General features: G+C 38.4%; 1 protein-coding gene across 2 annotated transcripts in view; it reads left to right on the forward strand.

Moving 5' to 3' along the window:
- Nucleotides 1–21,726, forward strand: part of GRIA3 (glutamate ionotropic receptor AMPA type subunit 3) — a 319,023-nt gene that overhangs the window by 224,524 nt on the left and 72,773 nt on the right. For both annotated transcript variants that reach the window (XM_015128131.3, XM_015128129.3), the window contains exons 7-11: nucleotides 130–297; nucleotides 4,460–4,564; nucleotides 4,882–4,989; nucleotides 6,171–6,377; nucleotides 18,815–19,191. In XM_015128131.3, coding sequence (XP_014983617.1) covers nucleotides 130–297; nucleotides 4,460–4,564; nucleotides 4,882–4,989; nucleotides 6,171–6,377; nucleotides 18,815–19,191 — 965 coding nt within the window. The remainder of the gene's footprint in view (nucleotides 1–129; nucleotides 298–4,459; nucleotides 4,565–4,881; nucleotides 4,990–6,170; nucleotides 6,378–18,814; nucleotides 19,192–21,726) is intronic.

The following is a 21,726-nucleotide window of genomic DNA, read 5'->3' on the forward strand; positions in this document are numbered from 1 at the left end:
TTAAATAATTGGGGGGGGGGGGTGACTGCATAGAACAATAGGTAGAAATGAATGAAAATTATAAGAAACAAGGCAAATTTTGAGGGTATCATTTATCATGATATCCTGTTTTTCATGCATCCATTTCAGTATACATCTGCATTGACACATGACGCAATACTGGTCATAGCAGAAGCTTTCCGCTACCTGAGGAGGCAGCGAGTGGATGTGTCCCGGAGAGGAAGTGCTGGAGACTGCTTAGCAAATCCTGCTGTGCCCTGGAGTCAAGGAATTGATATTGAGAGAGCTCTGAAAATGGTAAAGACCACAATGGGTTATTGGGGTGGAAGAAACTTATAAAGACATTAAAACGATGAGACCTAAATCTTGAGAGAAGACATACTAAAAGGAATAGGACCAGATTATGTAGAATCTCAGAGTATGCTAAGAGGATAAGTATAGCCATTTCTATAAATCATCCAAATCTAGAAATCTAAAAATTGGAGGTCATTTCTTGAAGCTTGAAAAAAAAGAGATAAATTTAGGGCAAATGAATTTTTGGTTATGCTCTATACTGTGGCTAGTAAATGAAACTTAGTACTCTCAAAAGTTATGGATTAAATATGTAAATAGCTTCAAAAAATTCAAATCTTTCAAACATATGACATTCCTTAGGGAGATTAGGATATTTTAGAAGATGCTCCTAACTTCAAGATAGACATTACAAAGGACAGCATCTTCTGGCTCATCAGACAAATGATTAGCCTAGACAGGCTATGGAACTTAGCCAGTGTGATGGTATTTCTGTTGTCAAAAAGAACACTCATGCTATTCTACAGGATGAAATGCAGGAACATGATACATTTCTAGGCCTACTTAAGAAGCTTTTGCCCAATGCTGCAAAGAAAAAGCCTAAAGAAAAATAAAAGGAATCAATGGATAGACAGTCAAATAGGTCACTTGTTTTTAGTATTTGCTGGGTAGGAGATCATTTAAGGCTTCAAGCAATGTCCTTTGAACAGATTTCATTATTTATACCAGAAGTAGCATCACCCATTCATTGCAGTTTTCCAAGCAAGAGCTCTGTTCTGAATATTTTGCTTTATGCCACATGTGCCTGCATGTATTAAAATGAGCTTTCAAGAGTACAAGAATCTCTTATTTCTACTTATTTAATGATCCTGATGTTTGGGACATCCAAATCAACAAAGAGATGGGCAAAGATAAGATAATTCTGTGTGTAATCCAGCAAGGAAGAACTTGTAATGGCCTCATAGCATACATCATTTTGTGTAGCTGGCTCTGTTATTGATGCCTGAAATTTGCCAAGTTGGAAGCATTCAATCAAAAGGGGTTAGTAGCCCTTGTGTCTCTCTCCAAGAAAGAGATATGACTCATTCTCCCATCATGCAGATTTTTATGTCATTATGTCAGTTCTTTAACAAATGCCCTAAGTGTAGTTTTATGGAGGTAGCACTGTACAATTTTGAAGAGCAGTTAATTAAATTCAACCTTCATAGCAGTTACAAGATTTGTATTGTCAGGTGAAACATAATGATGAGTGAAATATAAAACTCCCTCAGAGTGAATCAAAAGGAGTTTTCATCAACAAAACCTCAGGGGGCAGGAGCCAGCATCTCCAATTGACTCCCTATTTATGACACAAATAACTACCTTCCCAAATAGAAAACTGGCTAATGAAGGATAAGATACCAATTGGGCTAGGACAAAAAATAGATTGATCATACTACCACCCAGAAAAGTTTCTGCATGTCTAACTCACTGACAAAGCTCAAGTTGGAAACCAGGTAACCTTCCTCCCCAGGCCCTAATGACCAGATACTCAACCAAAACGATACATTACCTCTTTCCACAGGCCAATCTCTATTGCTCCAGAGAGGCTGGAAGGCATCAATCTTTTCCAAAAGTAGACAGTGCCTCAGTAAAACTGCTCTACTCACAGGGACTGCAAGGGAGGCTAGTCTGAAGTACTAAATGTTTTACTACATTAAAAGAAATCCCATTTTATTTCAGTTAATTAAAATTGAGATTGCATAATGTAAAGCATCCTTCATTGTGACTAGCACATAGTTGTTTCTCAATAAATTATTCTCTTCCTTCAAAAGAAATCTGGCAAACAAAATCATTGCCTGGCAGAGGCTCCTAAGGGGCCTGTTTTAATGAAAAAATAAGCACAACATTCATTCAGTAAATATTTATTGAGCACCCATGACTATGTATCAGGCTCCATATTAGTATGCAAGCATGAAATAAGATGAGTAGTGCTCACATTTAAATTGTTAATATGTAAACAAATGCTTTAAAATATATTAAAGCCACTTGCAAATTGGGTAATCATTCTCCTCACAATCTGCAAATAATGCAAAGATCAGCCTCAGCACAGTCTACTGACATATCTGTCACAGATTCTAAGTCATTGAGACTTGTTCAATCAACATTTATTAAGGATCTGCTCTATCCCAGGCACAATATTAGTTGCTGAGAACAGAGGCAGAAAAAATGTCTCTCATCTCGAGATGCTCCTAATCCAGTAGGAAAGCCAGAAATACATAATTATAAAAATATTATGTCTAAGTCTTGCACAGGATGCTATGAATTAAAGAATCTATCCCAGATGGAATGCTGGGAAACTGTCACTAACATTCAATACTGGACCACGTCCTTAAAAATAGATTTCTCTCTGAGTGGTAGTCCAATTCTACTTCTGGTCACCAAACGTTCAAATCATGGGGTCTGGAATTTATTGGACTATGCATTGACTATTCTCCAGTTCATATATCATATTCAGATGGGTTGGGTTTAGAAATAGATGACTCTTAATGAGACTTAAAGCCCTAGCTATTTTCACAATGAAGGCTTTCCTTAATAAGTTCCTATTGCCCTTGTCCCTGCCTAACTCTTCTATCAGAATTCAATGCTCAAAATAGAGTATAAAGAGCCCTTCGTGCTCATATTATATATCAGTCTCATCCCGCTGGATAAGTAATTTCTATCTCAACAAAGGTCCTTTCTCTAACTAGAAGTGTGATGCCACCTTCTCTGCAAGCCTAAGCTAACAACAGTGCTTAGCTTTGTTGGAACCATTGGACAATCATCTTGTTTTCAGTTCATCACATTGGAGCATTTTCCTTTCCATAGGAATTCCACAGTCTCCTACTGGTGGTGAATAAGCCCCTTTCCCTTTAAAAAAATGTTCCCTAATATTTGACAACATTTTTCTTTCTGCAACACAAACCCACTGCCACCTCTGACTTGTTTGACAGTTTGTCATTTTCTATAAGTGATGAAAAACAATTCCATTCTTTCATACTAGGAAAATGAGATATATTCTTTCTCTTTGAAGCAAAGTATTTGACCTTTACTTGCCAGATGAGTAATGTAAGTGGTTAACAATAATGACTTATATTTGTAAAGGGTATTTCATCCAGTGTCCCTGCACTGTAAACTAGGTAAAGAATCTCTCTACCTAGAAGAGATGGCCTTTTATTAATTCATAATACTGAGCTCAGGCCTAGGAAAAATTGTGCCATACATGAAATCAGCATTTGGCATCCCAAACAAGTGTTCTGGCTTCCAGTTCTTCTATCTTTCTTGTCTAGTGCTCCATACTCCTGACCCCTTAGGCTTAATAAATTTTATCAGTCTTTGAATTACCCCTCCATGGCTTAGCTCTCTTGTCTGTTACCTGTCTGTAGCTGAGTGTAGGTCAAATAAGAGGGAAAGCTCATCCCTGTCACCGTAGTAGCTGGTAAATGTGTAACTCTCTCAAGAAACAGAACTAAATCTATTTGGTTAATAATAATTAATATAGCTAGCATGTATTCTGATGCTTAATAGATAGATAGATAGATAGATATAGATATATATACACACACATATATATCTTCTCTAATCCTCTCAATAACTCTGAAAGATAGGTACTACTAGGATTTTCAATCTTACAGATTAAGACACTGGGGTAAAAAAGCATTAAGAACATGCCGAAGGTCATTCAGTTAATAATTGAAGCTATGATATGAGTCCAAGTGCAACAGTGCCCATGCTACTGAAACCAGATTATGTTCAGATATGGGAAATATTAAGATAAGACACAGCCATGGTCCCCAAGGAACTCAGTTTAGAATATATTACCCTAGTTAAGGGGATAGCCTGCAGAGTATTCTCCGAAAGGGACTAGTGGAAATTTCAGGTCCTTGAAAAAGTGGCAGTAGAGCCCTCATTGTATTATGTAAGTAACAGCATCTTACACCTACTCAATGCTTCAAAACTAAAAGGCATACCAAGAAAATACTGTGGAGGAAATGAAGATCTGTATAGACTTGATCTGGTGGATAGAACTCAATGACTTGCAATAATAATTCTTCAAGATTCCAAGATCTATCAGTAGACCTCATCCCAGAGACTTAGAAGGCAATAATGCCACGTTATTTTTAAATTTTAAATTTTCTCTTTCTACCAGGTGCAAGTACAAGGAATGACTGGAAACATCCAATTTGACACTTACGGACGTAGGACAAATTATACCATTGATGTGTATGAAATGAAAGTCAGTGGCTCTCGAAAAGTAAGTAACCAAAACAGACATTTAAAGAAAAGGGCTCTTGAAAAAGGACAGCATTTGGATGCAAGAAAATAAGTGTTATTATTTTACAAAATATCAGTAAGGGTGAGTGGAATATGGGAACCTCCAGGATGAAGGAATAGCACATCTGTGTGTGTGTCAGTGTTGGGGGTCCTGATGGGAATGACAAGACACGGGGAGACAGGATGTCAATCCTTGTAGAGCTCAAGAAAGTTTTGTTCCACAACAGCACTTGAATTTCATGCAGTACTTTTTTGAGGGAAAAATAGGCATCCAGGTCAAATGTCTTCTGTTTCTAGGCCGGCTACTGGAATGAGTATGAAAGGTTTGTGCCTTTCTCAGATCAGCAAATCAGCAATGACAGTGCATCCTCAGAGAATCGGACCATAGTAGTGACTACCATTTTGGTAAGTGTGAACAGTAGGTAGGTGGGTTTTCTGTCCAGCAAGACTTCTGTTTTCTGAAAAGTATTTTTCCATCAGTAGAAAAGACCTCAAGTTCAAACAGTAAAAACTTCCAACAGGGAAGCTCAGGAAACTCTCAAAGTATCTTACCATGATGATGAACAGAATGTCATTTAACAAAAAGAAAGAAAGAAAAAGAATAGGAATTTAGAACAGTTTTAGATTATCATTTTCCTCTTTCTCCCCGCCTCCATGCCCGCCCCCATAGGACTGATGCTTCATCTGGACTTGAAACCTAATTCTTCATTGTGGGGGAAGCAGCATTGTGTGGAGGAGAGAGTACATTAGGATTCTAAAATTAGGTCTACCACTAACCTGTAAAACTGTGCAAGTCACAACTTCTCTGAGCCTCAGGTTGTTTTTTCTTCATTTATGAAAGGGGTATAATACTCATCACCTACCCATATCATAAGCCCATTTCAAGGCACAATTCACTACATGAAGAAGTTTTCTGCAAAACTCAAAGCACTTAAAATGTGAGATAGTATTCTCATTTAGTTTTAAAACACTTTTCTAAAAGCTGGTTTTGTTTTACTGAATGAAGTACAAACCTGGGTTAAAAATAAATATATCACTAGGTGTGAAAGTATGATTTTCTGAATTAGGCTGAAGTTTGCCTTTCGTCTAAGCATACGTATCAAATACTCCCTTTGTCTTAAGTACTATACTAGGTCCTGGAGATATAAAAATGTAAATGCCACGGACCCTGACCTCACAAGGATCACAGTGCTTTCCCAGGGCTTTGCCTCAACTACCTGTGATTCCTACATAATAAATCTTGAGAAATCAAAGGCACTTCAGCATCATGTAACTAACTCTGCAAAATTTGATGAAATCAAAGACTTGATAGGTGAAAACTGGGCCGTCTTTCAAGCTCTCAAAAAGAACTGAAATCCTTCTCTGCTTCCTTAAATTATCAGTTAAGCACTTCCTCCCCACCACCAAAAAAAAAAAAGAATATGACCGAATGAATACTCAAGGCTCTTCTATTTACTGAGTAACAATTTAAAGACCTTTTTCACATACCAAACCTCAATAGTTACAGAGGGGAAAAATTATTACATTTATCTTCTCTTAGAAAAATGTATAGTTGTAATCCTTTTATCTTGCTTCTGGTCCCAAAGGAATCACCATATGTAATGTACAAGAAGAACCATGAGCAACTGGAAGGAAATGAACGATATGAAGGCTATTGTGTAGACCTAGCCTATGAAATAGCCAAACATGTAAGGATCAAATACAAATTGTCCATCGTTGGTGATGGGAAATATGGTGCAAGGGATCCAGAGACTAAAATATGGAACGGCATGGTTGGGGAACTTGTCTATGGGGTGAGTTTTTTCTAATTCTGTTTTCATTTACTCTGTGCTTTCCAATTAACGAAGAAGAGAGAGTATTTAATTTTCAAGTGCAGTATTTATCCAATTGTATAGTTTACATATAGTCTACAAGAAAAATATATTCTTCTACAGTTGCACTCTGTAAAGGTAGGTTGTCAGTGGTATCCTTTGGACAACAGGATTATGTTACCAAAAGGAAAATAGAATTGGGGGATTTTATTTGGCAACATTAAGCACAGCCTGCCCTCTATTTAAAATCTGTTCCTTCTGTGTTCTCTAGCTCAGGCAGCAGAATTACCACCCACATAGTTGCCTAAGCAACTTTGCCTAAGCAACCTCATCATCTTTCCTCATTGTTCCCCTCTTATCTAATCAGTCACCATGTCCTATGAATTCTACTTTTAAGTCTCTCAAATCTAGACACACTCTTCACCCCCACCACCATCACCTTAATTAGGGTTCTTAACATCTATCAGTCATTTAACTTGTTACCCTGCATCTTTTCTTACCCTGGCAAATTAGATCTCCACATTACTGTAATTTCCCACTTTAAAAATCAGGATAAAATTCAAATTTCTTCACATGGCAAATAAGGCACTTTATAATCTAGCACCCGCCTACCTCTCTAGCTTCCTCCTGTACTCTTTCCCCCTCACACCCAATGTTCCAGCTATAGAAAAGTAAGTGTTGTTCCCTGAAGGTGCTGAGCTCTCACTTAGTATAAGCCTGGAAGTACTTTTGCGTCTCTTCAGCAGCTAATACCACCTACTAGTCCTCTGAAACACAGCAGTGATACTTGTTTCAGAAAACCTTCTCTATTCGCATCTACTTGCCTGCGGTCTGGGTTAGGTACCCCTGCTTTTTGCTTCCTCCCTTTCCATATTCATATAGGACTTCTAAGCCTGTATTGTAATGATCCATTTACAAGTTCCACTGTTCTACTAGACTATGAACTCCTCGAGGACAGAAGATGTAGCGGATTCATTTCAATATCACACAGTCTGAAACATAGACGTTCAATAAATACTTGCTGAATTAATGAATGAAAAATGAACAGAATGGTTCTGCCAGGGGCTTATCTATAGTCAAGTGCAAAATAATTAATATGGGCAATTAGGGCTTTTAAGAAAGGTACAGTGGTATCTTCAGAGCTCCTGGGTCACTTAGTATTAAATGGTTTTGGCCTCTGATTGTGAATGTTATATCTTGGGCAGCTTAATGAGGCACAGGGAAATAAGCAGAACTGGACAGAAAAACTGCCCATTCAGTAAACCAGTCACTAGAGAACTAATCCAAGTGCAGGGGGTGGTGGCAAAGGTTTAGTTCTAGCAAACAAAGATTACCTGTAATAATAACTTTCTGTCTAGACAATATCTACACTAAGTAAGGGGAAGACAGAGGAATCTAGGAGGTGGAGATACTGAGAAGTCCTAGCTGGCAAGAAGCAAACAACCAGGTTTATATTTATTGGACTGAGGTTCTGGAGAAGGACTCTAGTGCTTGGGATGGAAACCAGCAAGAATAAGGTGTAGCTCTCCAATCATACGAGAGTACTGGGGTTGCTAAATCAGTTCTTGGAACAGACCTTTGGGAGGAACCACAAAGTCAGAAGCTCATTTCTAAAAATAAGGGCACAGAAAGGTAACAAAAATGAGGCTGGACCCCAGATATAAAAACTAGAGCACCATCCTCTAGTCAGACAAACAGCAAGGCAACTTGAACCTCAGCCCCCATCTATGGGCCTGGAGCCATTATCTCCTGTCTTGGGTCAAGATTGGTCCTGGGAACTGGGGCAGGGCTAAGTGGCAGATGAGATTCAAGTGAATCCAGCAGTAAGAAAGAGAAGAATTTCCAATGCCAGTGCAAAGAGGGCTGAACAAGCGGCAGAGCACCCAGTCATGATTTCTGAGGACTCTGAGAATCTCTGAACCATCTTGACACAGTTCTAATCTTTTACAAGTCATTGATAAGGTTTTCTTCTCTTTCCTGTTCCTCATCTCCCCAACACTTAGGCTCCAAGAGGTCTTGTCTTGCTTACAGCTCACTCTTGCTCTTAGCACAGTACCTGATACATAGTAAATGCTCACTTTTTGCTTTAATGAATCAACGTCTGGCATACAGTAATACCTAAGCCAATATTCATTAAATTGAGTACATGGTGGGATATAATCTTATAATATCATTATTATTACTATTACTACTACTACCATTACCACCACTATTACTACTACTACTACTACTACTATTATTAGCTACCATTTGTTGCATATTTACTGGCTGCCAGATACTGTGCTAAGTGCTTTATACACTTTATGTAATTTAATCCTCACAACATGCCTCTGGAATGTGCCATTATTAAACACTTTCCACATGTGAGAAAATTGAAGCCTAGAGAGGTGAAGTCACATGCCAAAGACCAAACAGTTTACAGTGACTATCTTAGTTTGTTTGGACTGCTATAATAAAACATCATAAACTGGGTCACTTACAACAGGAATTTATTTTTCACAGTCCTGGAGACTGGGAAGTCCAAGATCAAGGGAGATTCATTGTCTGGTGAGGGCCACTTTCAGGCTCATAGATGGTACCTCTTCCTGTGTTCTCACATGATGGAAAGGGTAAGGGGTCCCTCTTGGGCCTCTTTTATAAGGATACTGTAAGTTTCATTTAGAAGGGCTTCACTCCCATGACCTAATCACCTCCCAAAGCCCCACTTCCTAATACCATCACCTTAGGGTTTAGGATTTCAACATATGAATTGGTGGGGGTGGAGGGACGTGGGGACACAAATATTCCAACTGTAACAGTGACACAATAACTTTAACCCAGGTCTTTGACTCTGAAGTCCATGCTTTTTAACCATTACACTCTGTCCAACAGCCAAAGTGTGGTTTCAGGCCCATCCCATTCTGAAAGATAGCTGAAATTTATTAGAAAGGCTTATGGTGCCTTAGTCATTCTGGAGAGAAGAGTGGTTGGCCACAGCAGCATGGCAAGAAATTTAAGGCATAAGTGTCTTTTTATTTCATTTATTATTTATTTATTTTTGAGATGGAGTATTGCTCTGTCACCCAAGCTAGAGTGCAGTGGCATGATCTTGGCTCACTGCAATCTCTGCATCCAGGGTTCAAGTGATTCTCCTGCCTCAAGTTCCTGAGTAGCTGGGACTACAGGCACCTGCCACCATGCCCATCTAATATTAAAAATATTTTTTAGTAGAGATGGGGTTGGCCAAGCTGGTCTCAAACTCCTGACCTCAAGTGATCCACCTGCCTCAGCCTCCAAAAGTGTCGGGATTACAGGTGTGAGTCACCGCACCCGGGCTAAGGTGTAAGTTTCTACTAGCCCAGGTTATCTGATGTGAGCTATACCATGAACTCTACCACCCCATCACAACTGAATGACCATATTTCACCTGTCACTCTCTGTAAGTAGATCACTGCTCTCCTGGCATTGAGGAAGACATTACACACAGTGACATAGAGCAAGGCAGATTTATTGACATTGTTCAGACAAAGACTAATTTTCTCACTGGATTTGGTTTCTCCTCCGGCATGTTCCCTGTACTGCACTCATTTAATCTCCACATATCTCTTCCTCATTCCAGTTTGTCTATTTGTGAGTGAGGGAGCTTGAGTATTAGAGTCCCTTATTTGTTTAGCAACTTAGATGCCTTCTCTCCACTTCTGAATAGGAAAAGTGTTCCTATAGGAACCTTCCCATCTTTTTCTTTTAGTTCTTTCTACTAAAGACAAAAGCAATAGCCAGGGAGGCTCTTACAGAAATGTCCTCCTCCTTCCCCTGCCTAAAACAACTTTCTGATGCTTTCTGGGCTTGTAACAGGAGGTGATTCCAGAGAACTACAGCAAACCAACCCATCGGAGAAGACGGGTTGGAAAGCCAAATTCCATTTTCCTCTAAAACCTGTGGCTATGAAAAATAGACGTTCTTATCATGCTTGGAGTAAAAGCTCTCTGTTAAAGAGGATGATCTCATGAGCTAAATGTGTCTTCATCTTCATTTAGAAGTTTTAGTCTTTTGGCATTGGGAAGTTTTCAATTTCTCTATCAATGACAGAAATGGAGAAAAATGAAAACACAGGCTTTCATTTCTGGCAGGCCTGGCCTCTTGTGGTTTGCAAGTTGCTTTAAAAAAGAAGAACTGAAAACCCCTAATGGTTTCTCTAAGTTCTTAATGAGTAAAAAGATGGAGAACAGGGAAATATTTCTTGCAGTGAACATGAAACCTACACAGATAGGCACTGCTTTATCTTAAGGGTATTTCTCTTATGCTTTTAGTATGTAAAACAGAGCAGAGTGGAAAGAATGAAAAAAATCAGAGATGAAGAAAGCTCTGCAAGGGAGATTTCAGTGTCAGTCATAAAGTCTCAAGAAAGAATCAAAATGAATTAAATTTGTTAAAGAATAAAGAAGCCAATCAGCCTGTTTTCAGATGATTTATAAATAGGTTTTTCCTAAAGAAATTCAAATCAGGTTGATGTTGGGGCACCTTGTATCTCTAAGAAGGCTATTTTTGAAACAAACCTCAGTAGGACACAATGTGCCCCATTATGTAAGCCCTTCAGAACATTATGGACTTGAAACTGTCCACCTGCTTTTAGCAGTTTTGATTTTGAGTTGGATGTCTGTAACACCACTACATGGTAACAGTCCCAGATCAAATGACTTACAGACCACAAGTTTTTATGGCTTCTAAATACCATATGTTTTGAGGGCACTTTAAAACAGCATTTTTTTTGCTAGCAGGGCTCTTAAGCATCCTGAATTCTACCTTACCATTCATTTTTACAAATGCATATGGGGACCAGCCAAGACAAGACATCAGAACTGCCCCTCAGGTAATCAGGAAACCAAAGCCTGATAGAGGACACAGGTACAGGAGTGGCAGCAGGATTGGACAAAGTCACAAAATCCCACAACTTGGCAACACAGGTTTTGTGACTCATGGTCTAGTGCTCTGTCCACTGGGTCACACTGGCTCAGTTCACTAAACTTGTCGGATTATGGGAATATTGGTGTTGTATCAATCGGACATAGCATCCCCACCTGGCTCTAAGGGGCTTACAATCTAGTTGTATTATAAACTTTTCCATCTAAGATACTCATTTTGCTTTTTTTTTTTTCATCCAAGATACTCATCCTGCTTATTTATGGCCTCCAGGATAATGTAATCCACATTTCTAGTTATCACTTGAAATATTTGAAAACCCAATATAGACAGCTGGGGGTTCTGCCCTTGTAGAGGAGATAGGATCTAAGAGAAAAAGAGAGTCAGGAGAAAGGCTAAAAGGAAATTGAGGCTCCAATTAACAGAACACCTCCCAGTGGGCAACTGCCATGTTCCTTATGTTCCTAGCACTTACAACTAAGGATAAAGAAGAGGGGGGTTGCTTTGGGAAAGGCTTGACAAGCTGCTGCTTAAATTGCTTCTTCTGACTTAGAAGATAGCAGAGAGCCTGGGGGTAGTAATGGGGTTGCAGGGATGGTTGATTATAGGTCATATTCCCTGGGTGTCCCCAGACTCCTTCACGCTCCCAGGACACATGGCAACTTTACAGATACTATTTGCGCTGACATTTCTCTGCCTAGAAGAAATTATCTCTTAGGTTGTCACTATCCTAAGCTGGATTCATTTTCCATTAAGAAAGGCAGAGAGTCGATTTGTCCTTCCAGCTAAAAGTCAGAGAAGCAAGGGTCCAGTAACAGATGCCAGATATTCTTCAGGTGATTATACTGGGCTTTGGCAGAAGGGCCGATGATTTGATAAAAGTGCCCCCTCCTTCAAATGATGCATGTGAACTCCAGGAAGGAGCATTAAGGACACATGAAGTATGCCGTTCTAAGCAGAAAAAGTGGGGAAAATATTTCCAGCTAAACGTAGTCTCACAAGGCCTTCATCCAGCTTCAGGGACACTTTTTTATCTTCATATTATCTTTAACTCTCTTAACACCCCAAGAACAAGGAGCCCTAATCAATAGATCCAGTCTGGGATACCTGTTCTGGATAAAGAAATTAGGATATTCTGTTGTGACACTGTTTGATGTTGCACAGATTTAAATAAGCCTCATTCTTTTCTCCAGATCTTATCAATTGCAGACAGTAAATGTCCCATAGAGTACTGCCAATAAATCAGTTTAAGTCTTGTCCCCCAGCACACAGCAATTATATTCCTATTGTCTAGCTTGATTCTGCCCCACTCCTGTTTTCAACACATACCAACTTTCCAAAGGAAATGTCTGCCAAAGGCAGCTAGAGCCTTGTGGCTGATACAGGGACAAAGGGTCAGGTCATGTCTGCTTCTTCTCTTGGATAACATAACATATAGTACATTATGATTACACATCAATACATTGTCTACTCCCTCTCTCCTATCCCCTTCCTTGCTTTCAGAAAGTGCTTTAAAATGGTATCTGACAAGCTCCTGCTCATTCGTAGTCTCAAGGTGGGTTACAAGTTTTGTATCAGATAATCAGATGAAAATTCTTAAAGATATAACAAGCTTGCAATCTCAAAGAATTTTTTAAATTACGTTTAAAGTCAGCATCATCTCTGGCTAAAATCTGTCAGATTCTTAAGTGCATCAGCCCTACACATATGAGTTTGTTGGTTTTTAAGTTTTATAACATTTACAACTTTGACAACCCACCTATGAAAAGGATTATAAATCCCCTCAAGTAAAATCCTCTCCAATAATGCAGTTGTTCCATGTTTGCAACTGGTGAGTGGAAAATTCAAACCTAATTCAGTGTGTTTACTGAGCCCACACAGCCACACTTAGGCTGCTTGATTAAAATACTTTAAGTAGTCAAGATGCAAGCAAAAGCACTAACAAACTCTTACTCTGTGCTCTTTCCATTTGCTTGATTTTGTCTGTCAATTGGAGCACCCTCATACCACTACCACGCACTTACCTACCTAGGTTTCTGAAAATAACTTGCCTACTGCTATTACCAGTGCAAGCAATGGCTTGAAGACAACTGGCCACTGGAGTGATTCAGGACACCCCAAGAGAGGCACTTCATTATTGAGTCAGAATTTCACCTACTACCTAGCCCCATCCATAATTCTTACCACTCTCTCTCTCAGCCTCCAGCTGACTTTCATAAGAGCAAAGACTAGGAAAGGAATTCCATTTGAAGACTTACCTTTTTCAGTTTTTCATCAGTGTGGGCCTCCTCAGTCTTTAAGTTGCCTTGAAAGTGACCACTCCCTTTACCTTCTTGCTATGGCAATCCCAGGAGAGCTCAATGGATATTTTTGGATGTTAGTTAGTTACAGGGAGGAGCATATAACTAACTAGCATCCAAAATATATATTGAGCTCTCCTGGGACTGCCATAACATGATTGCTCCACACTAATTATGACAAGCAGGTCCTATGCTCTGAAATCATCAATTATCACAACAGCATTTTTTTACATTTATTTTACGTTCAGGGGTACATATGCAGGTTTGTAACCTAAGTAAATTGCATATTACAGGGGTTTGGTGTACAAAAAACAACCCCATAAAAAAGTGGGCAAAGGACATGAACAGACACTTTTCAAAAGAAAACTTACATGCGGCCAACGACTGCCTGTGGGGATAGTGGTGATAGAGGGCAAGGGCTTCTCCAAGGCTGGCTCTGAGCTGACATGAGTTCTGCTGCTTGGTTTCTTACCAAACATTCAAGAAAGGAGAAGAGTTGCTAAGTCTCCTACCAATAGAAGGAAAGGGAGCTACAGATTCTGCCTCAAGCTGTCCTTGAGCCTTCTTCCACCAGTTTTTTGCTATTCCTTTGTCTTTTTCCATCTGTAATAGGTCTTTTTAAGGTTCATCATGGGGAATTATCCTTTTGGAGTCAGGTCTACATCAAATGAAGTACAACTGAGCACAGATTTAATGCCATTCTTGATTAGGAGAGCACCCTCCAAAACATAGATAAATTCCACATTTTTTGAAAAATCTCCTTATAAAGAAACAATCCAGAAAAAAATATGGAAATGCCAGGCTGAGGGGAATAAAAGGCAAGTGCCTAAGGGGAGCAGATTCTTCCTGTTCTCTTTTGTGATTTCAGAAGTACTTCAAACTAGGAATGGCCTTTTTTGGGGATCTGTTCTTTTGATGAATGTTCCTGGGACTCAGACAACACAAAGTCCTGCTTTATCCATCTAGCCATGTCTTGTTAGTATTTAGTGGTGCTTATCATGTAGTAGGTGCTTCAATTACCGAGTTAGAGTTTTTTTAAAGGGGTCAAGATTCTCAAACTCCTTTCTGTACCTGCTAGAAAAGAGCCCAAATTCCTTAAATTCATTCCAAAATAATTTTCTTAGGTGAATGCCTTCTTATTTCTTTTTTCTAAAACAAACAAGTAACAATTTCTCCTAGAACTATCTTTTAGACTTAAAAGATGAAAAATACTGGTTAAATTAAGTAATTAAATTCAAATGAAATCAAGTGAGAAATGATACTAGAGGGGTATTTGCATGCTCTGAGCAGGAGGCAGACATGTTGGCAAAGAGAGGAAGTGGCTTTATCTGTGAATTCTTTTGGCATGACAAGACTCTTTGTAACTGATTCAGACTCTCTCTGCCAAAAAAAAAAAAAAAAAAAAAAAACTCTGCTAGCTTTCTGGCCAACTCATTCTCCTCAGTAACCTTTTTTACTATGACCAGGTCTAGCTTCAGGCAAAAGGGTAAAATAGATGAAAATTTGTCTTTGGCTCCCTTCTAGTTAGTAACATGGAATTGGAAATTAAGAAGTTAGCCACAATGAGATGAGAGTTGAAACCATAGGTAACAATACTGAGGGATGAAAGTGAAGGACAGAACCTTAAAGAACAAACCTTCATTGATTATCTCCTAAGACAGGCACTCTGAATAGTCTCTTGGGGTACAGAGGTGCACCTTGATTGAGAGAGCAGAACTAGGAAGGAAAGTCAGAGAAGGAACATTCAGGGAGGTAGGAGGAGAATCTGGAGTCTTTCATAACAGAGAACTAAGGAAAGAGGGTACATACTGCAAAAGGCCAATGGCATCGCACAAGCAGTTAATGTCTGAAGGAAGATCTTTGGATTTAGTAGTCAAGTATATAGTTCAAGAAACAATTTCAGTAATTTGGAGGGGCTGGAAATTAAGTCTCAGGGGTATAAGGAGAAAGTGGTGTTGATATCAAGACAGTAAAGCTGTATTTTTTCAATAATACTGGTGGTGTTAGGGAGAGATGTAATGTGGTTAAGAAGGCAGCAGGATCAAAAGGTGGGAGGAGTGTTTTCTGTTTCATTTTTGTTTGTTAGTAAACAGGATTACCTGAAAATGCTTTTAAGTGAATAAAATAGATCAATGATTTTCAAATTATAGCAAGCATTACAACAAACTGGAAGGCCACATGAGTCTCATCCCTCCACAATTTCTCATCCCATACCTCTGGGGTGGAGCCCAAGAACTGGCATTTCTTTTTTTAATTATACTTTAAGATCTAGGGTACATTTGCACAATGTGCAGGTCTGTTACATAGGTATGCATGTGCCATGTTGATTTGCTGCACCCATCAACTCGTCATTTATGTTAGGTATTTTTCCCAATGCTATCCCTCCCCCAGCCCCCCACCCCCTTACAAGCCCCAGGGTGTGGTGTTCCCCCACCTGTGGCCATGTGTTCTCATTGTTCAACTCCCACCTATGAGTGAGAACATGTGGTATTTGGTTTTCCGTCCTTGTAATAGTTTGCTCAGAATGATGGTTTCCAGCTTCAACCATCTCCCTGCAAAGAACATGAACTCATCCTTTTTTATGGCTGCATAGTGTTCCACAGTGTATATGTGCCACATTTTCTTAATCTAGTCTATCATTGATGGACATTTGGGTTGGTTTCAAGTCTTTGCTACCGTGAACAGTGCCACGATAAACATACGGGTGCATTGTGTCTTTATAGTAGCGTGATTTATAACCCTTCGGGTATATACCCAGTAATGGAATCGCTGGGTCAAATGGTATTTCTAGTTCTAGATCCTTGAGGAATCGCCACACTGTCTTCCACAATGGTTGAACTAATTTACACTGCCACCAACAGTGTAAAAGCGTACCTATTTCTCCACATCCTCTCCAGCATCTGTTGTTTCCTGACTTTTTAATAATCGCCATTCTAACTGGCAAGAGATGGCATCTCATTGTGGTTTTGATTTGCATTTCTCTGATGACCAGTGATGATGAGCATTTTTTCATGTGTCTGTTGAACTGGCATTTCTAACAAGTTCCCAGGTGACTCTTTTGCTGCTAATCTAGGGCCCATACTTTAAGAACCACTGGGATAGATTAATGGAGAAGGGAAAAATTAAAGATGTAAAAGAGACAGTAGATAGAGCTGGGTTTTAAGAAGCAACAGAGAAATATAGAATGCATGGAATAAGTTGATCAAATCTTAGAAAGTGTCACTTTCTGTGAGATGGAAACACACAGAAGAAATGTATAAAGATGCTGCAATATGTTGACAAAGTGTAGGGGGGGCACTGAGATGATAGAGCTTATGTCAAATGGCTTCTATCTTCTCAGTAAAGAAAGAGGCAAGATCATCTGCAGAAAGGATAGGACTGATAAGGATTAGGAACTGGGAAAAGTTTGAAATAAGCATCATTCACAGACACAGAGGAGAATCTACTTTTGGGGGGATAGATGGGTTTAATTTTAGAAATGATGAGTTTGAAATGGTTGAGCCTCCAAGGAAGATTTGATCAGTAGGCAGTTGGCTTCAATAAACCCATGCTTTCTGCAACTTCCACTAAGATGTAAAGGATGTAGGATGCCCTCCATGCAGGTAAGTATTTTTGTCTGTTTTGTCTGTCTTGTTCACTGCTTCATTCCTAGCACCTAGAATAGTGCTTGGCACAGAATAAAGACTCAAATTTGCATTGGAATGAACCTAAGAGGGGTTGGCTAAGGTTGATAATTGCAGATAAAAGTAGTGTATAGTAGAAACCTGCAAGTATCTATGAAGTTAGAACATTATGTTCATTAAGCAACTGGGTTCTGGAATCTGAAGACCAGGGTTCTAATCCCAGCCTCTCTGTGCTTTAGTTTCTCCATCTCTAACACAGGAATGGTGATTGTACCAACATCAAGGTTACTGTGAGAATTAAATGATATAGTAAGTATAATGTGCTTAGCAAAGTGCCTCACATAGAATAAGCACTCAATAAATGTTAGCTAGCTGTTCGTCATCTGCATTTCCCCTTAAACCAATTAAGGAGTATTTCTCAACTGGTTTATCATATGTAATTCAAAGGAGTAAAATTTCATTTCTTTGAAAATATACTCTATATCAGACTTCCCTACCTCTCCCCTTTGGTAGGGGTATTGAGGCATAGCTGTTCTGAACATAGAAAAAAATGATCAAAACTGGTGTTTTCACTTCATATATGATATACCATCCAAAAGCCTTTCCTTAGTCAGAAGGATTTTTCTTTGTGTGCATTTTAAGGCCTGGCTTCAGGCTAAGACTTACTACCATTGGAAAGGAACAATTGCAAAAAAACAAAAGAAATAAATGTAGAAAATCCTAGTGCCTATTTTCAAGGGATTAATATAAAAACGTTGCCTGCCTTTGCCTGAGTTAATTGTGCAGTGCACTACTGACATTTATTTTATTGATTCAATACATGTGAGTGCTACACTGATATTATCACTAGAAAATATAGCTTACTGTATAAATTAATATGTGTTCTGACAACTGCTTTACCCTTGTTATTGCCCAGGCAAAATTCTTTCATGTTCGCATATGTCATATACAATAATCAACAACTCATGTTTTAGGAATCTACAGTTTCTTTAGTTTAGAATCTGTTGCAGTGATACATACAAAAATAGAAGACTGAGTCTCTGCCTTCAAAAAACCTGTTCTAATAGATATACTCTCAAAAAAAATTCAAGAATAATATAAGATAGCAAACACCTGAGAATTAAACTGCTGTGGCCCTGTGTTGCACCTCATGGTGTAGAGTGAAGCAGATATAAGAAGTATATGGTATTATGCCTGCTCCACAAGAATTTTCAGTCAAGTGAGGGAGATAAGACATAAGAACATGAAAATTAAAATAAGAAAACAAGAGATAAACAGTGATATGTCACAAGGCAGTACAAGTTGTATTATAAGGTAGCAAAAACACACTATTAGGAAAAGAAAGCAGAGTCGGTTGCTCTAAGCCATTGTGTCTCAGAGGACAAAAGGCCAGCATCCTTTCTTTAATTTACGATCAAGTTAAAGCACTTTAGAACCCATTGAACACTACCACTTTTCTAACCTAAGCATTGACAATTCAATTGTTTGTAAAGATTTAGAACTTGACATTTTCACCAAAGAAGTATATTAAGTAACAAATAACTGATTAAAAGACTGTCTCTAAAAGTCATATATGTTTTCTTTTTTTTTTTTTCAGAGAGCTGATATAGCTGTTGCTCCACTCACTATAACATTGGTCCGTGAAGAAGTCATAGATTTTTCAAAACCATTCATGAGCCTGGGCATCTCCATCATGATAAAGAAGCCTCAGAAATCAAAACCAGGCGTATTCTCATTTCTGGATCCCCTGGCTTATGAAATCTGGATGTGCATTGTCTTTGCTTACATTGGAGTCAGCGTAGTTCTTTTCCTAGTCAGCAGATTCAGTCCTTATGAATGGCACTTGGAAGACAACAATGAAGAACCTCGTGACCCACAAAGTCCTCCTGATCCTCCAAATGAATTTGGAATATTTAACAGTCTTTGGTTTTCCTTGGGTGCCTTTATGCAGCAAGGATGTGATATTTCTCCAAGGTTTGTTTTTGTGGCATACTCAATGCCTCATTGCATTTTATGGCCATACTCCATTCATGTGCATATGGTATTCATCCATCTCAACTCCAAATTTTTTTCATTTAACATTCCATCAAATGACAAATTATCATCCAGCCATTGTGTTTGCTTACGTCCATGAAGTGAGTGTGTCATTGGTGTTGCTTTGAATGTCTTTTTTGCATTTCTATGGTATTGTATATACATTAAAACAAACATTTGAACTCTGGATAAAGGCAACATTGCCACTAATATTAATATTACTCAGATAAAGCAAATACTAAATCTTCATCAGATCAAACAGACATGGTTTCCTAATTAATTGTACTAAAGTGTTTTCTCATTTGTCAAGAGATTGGATCCAGACAAAATTTAAAAGAACATAGAACTCTTCTTTAAATCCCTCCAACCTTCTCCTTTCAATGCCCTCCCTTTTTCGTTTTGCTCTCAGACTGCCTACAATTATCCATTGTAGTATCCCATCCAAGTTTTCTAGTTAAAACTATAAAACTTCTCAAAGAAAACATAGGAGAATATCTGTTTCACTTTGGATTAGACAAAGTACTCTTAGATAAGACACAAAAAGCACAATCCATTAAAAATTTGATAAACTGGACTTCATCAAAATTCAAAACCTTGCATTTAAAAAGACATATTAAGAAAATGAAAAAAAAACCAACTGGGAGAAAACATTAGTAAATCATATGTCTGATAAAGGACTTATATCCAGAATATATGACACCTCTTACAACTCAATAAAAAGAAGACAATCCAATTTTTTTAATGAACAAAAGATTTGAATGGACATTTCCCCAAAGAAGATATACAAATGGCTAATAAGCACAACAAAAGATACTCAACATTGTTAGCCATGAGGGAAGTGCAAATTAAAACCACAATGAGATGCTTCCATACATCCTCTAGAATGGCTGCAATCAAAAAGATAGGCAATACCAAGTGCTGATGACAATGTAGAACAACTGGAACTTTCATCTACTAGTAGTGGGAATGCAAAATACTACAGCCACATTGGAAAATAGTTTGGCAGTTTCTTATCAAGTAAGATATATACTTAAAATATAACATAGCAATTCTATTCTTAGCTATTTACCTAAGAGAAAGGAAAACATATTCACACAAAAAATTACACACAAATGTTCACAGTAACTTTATGATATTAAAAAAGTAGAAACAACCCAAATGTCCATCAACTTGTGAATAAATAAACAAAATATGATATATCTATATAGTGGAATACTATTCACCAATTAAAAAGAACAGACTACTGACACATCTACAACATGGATGAACCTTAAAAATGTTATGCTGGGCCGGGCATGGTGATTCATGCCTGTTATCCCAGCACTTTGGGAGGCCAAGGCAGGTGGATCACCTGAGGTCAGGAGTTCAAGACCAGCCTGGCCAACATGGTGAAACCCTGTATCTACTAAAAATGCAAAAAATTAGCTGGGCATGGTGGTGGGCACCTGTAATCCCAGCTACTTGAGAGGCAGAGGCAGGAGAATCACATGAACCTGGGAGGCGGAGGTTGCAGTGAGCCAAGGTTGCACCATTGCACTCCAGCCTGGGCAACAAGAGCAAAACTCTGTCTCAAAAAAAAAAAAAAAAGTTATGCTAACTGAAATAAGCCAGATGCAAAAGGCCACATATCATGCCATTTGAATCCCATTTATTGAATATCTCACATTGTATGATTCTATTTGTCCAGAATAGGTAGTCTACAGAGACAGAAAGTATGTTAGTGGTTGCCAGGGGCTTGAAGGGAGCAGAGAGGGTATAATCAGGGCCAGTATTAGGGTGAGGCAATCGAGCCTGAGTAAAGCAAGTACAGGGATCACATCCAAGCTTTATTTAAAATTTTGATATTATGCATTAATTTTTTAAATATTGGACTAAAATTCTGTTCATCTTGATTAATGAGATTTTTATGCCCCTTTAAACTTTGCATGTGGGGGGGTTGCTTCACTTGCCTTATCCTAGTCCTAGGCCTGCAAGGATTAACTGCAAATGAGCATGAAGGAACTTTTAAGGGTGATAAAAATGCTCTAAAATTGGATTGTGATGATAGTTGCACAACTATGTTTACTAAAATCACTGATCATACACTTGTATTGGTGAATTTTATGGTATGCAAGTTTTATCTAAGAAAAGCAAAATATTGAACATGAATGTCCTGAGCCTCACAAACTTAGTCTAAACCTAAACAAATATGGCGGTGAATTCTTAATCATAATACATTGTAAGTGAATGTAACATCTTTATATTTTGAGACAAAAAAGTTGTAGGTTTTGGTAAACTTGAATATTAATCCAAATACTGACCAGAGTCAATTATACAAACATATTAGGGATTTTCATGTGAAATATAAACACTCAGAAGATTCCTACCATGTTTTTACAGCATACTTCATTTTGAGATTATCCACTTGGAGCATAAAACATTTAAAAAGAAGCTTTGCAGCATAACTAATTGGTAACCATATTTGGCAGCTTTTTA

The sequence above is a fragment of the Macaca mulatta genome, chromosome X, assembly GCF_049350105.2.
Source record: "Macaca mulatta isolate MMU2019108-1 chromosome X, T2T-MMU8v2.0, whole genome shotgun sequence".
In the NCBI taxonomy this organism is placed as follows: domain Eukaryota; kingdom Metazoa; phylum Chordata; class Mammalia; order Primates; family Cercopithecidae; genus Macaca; species Macaca mulatta.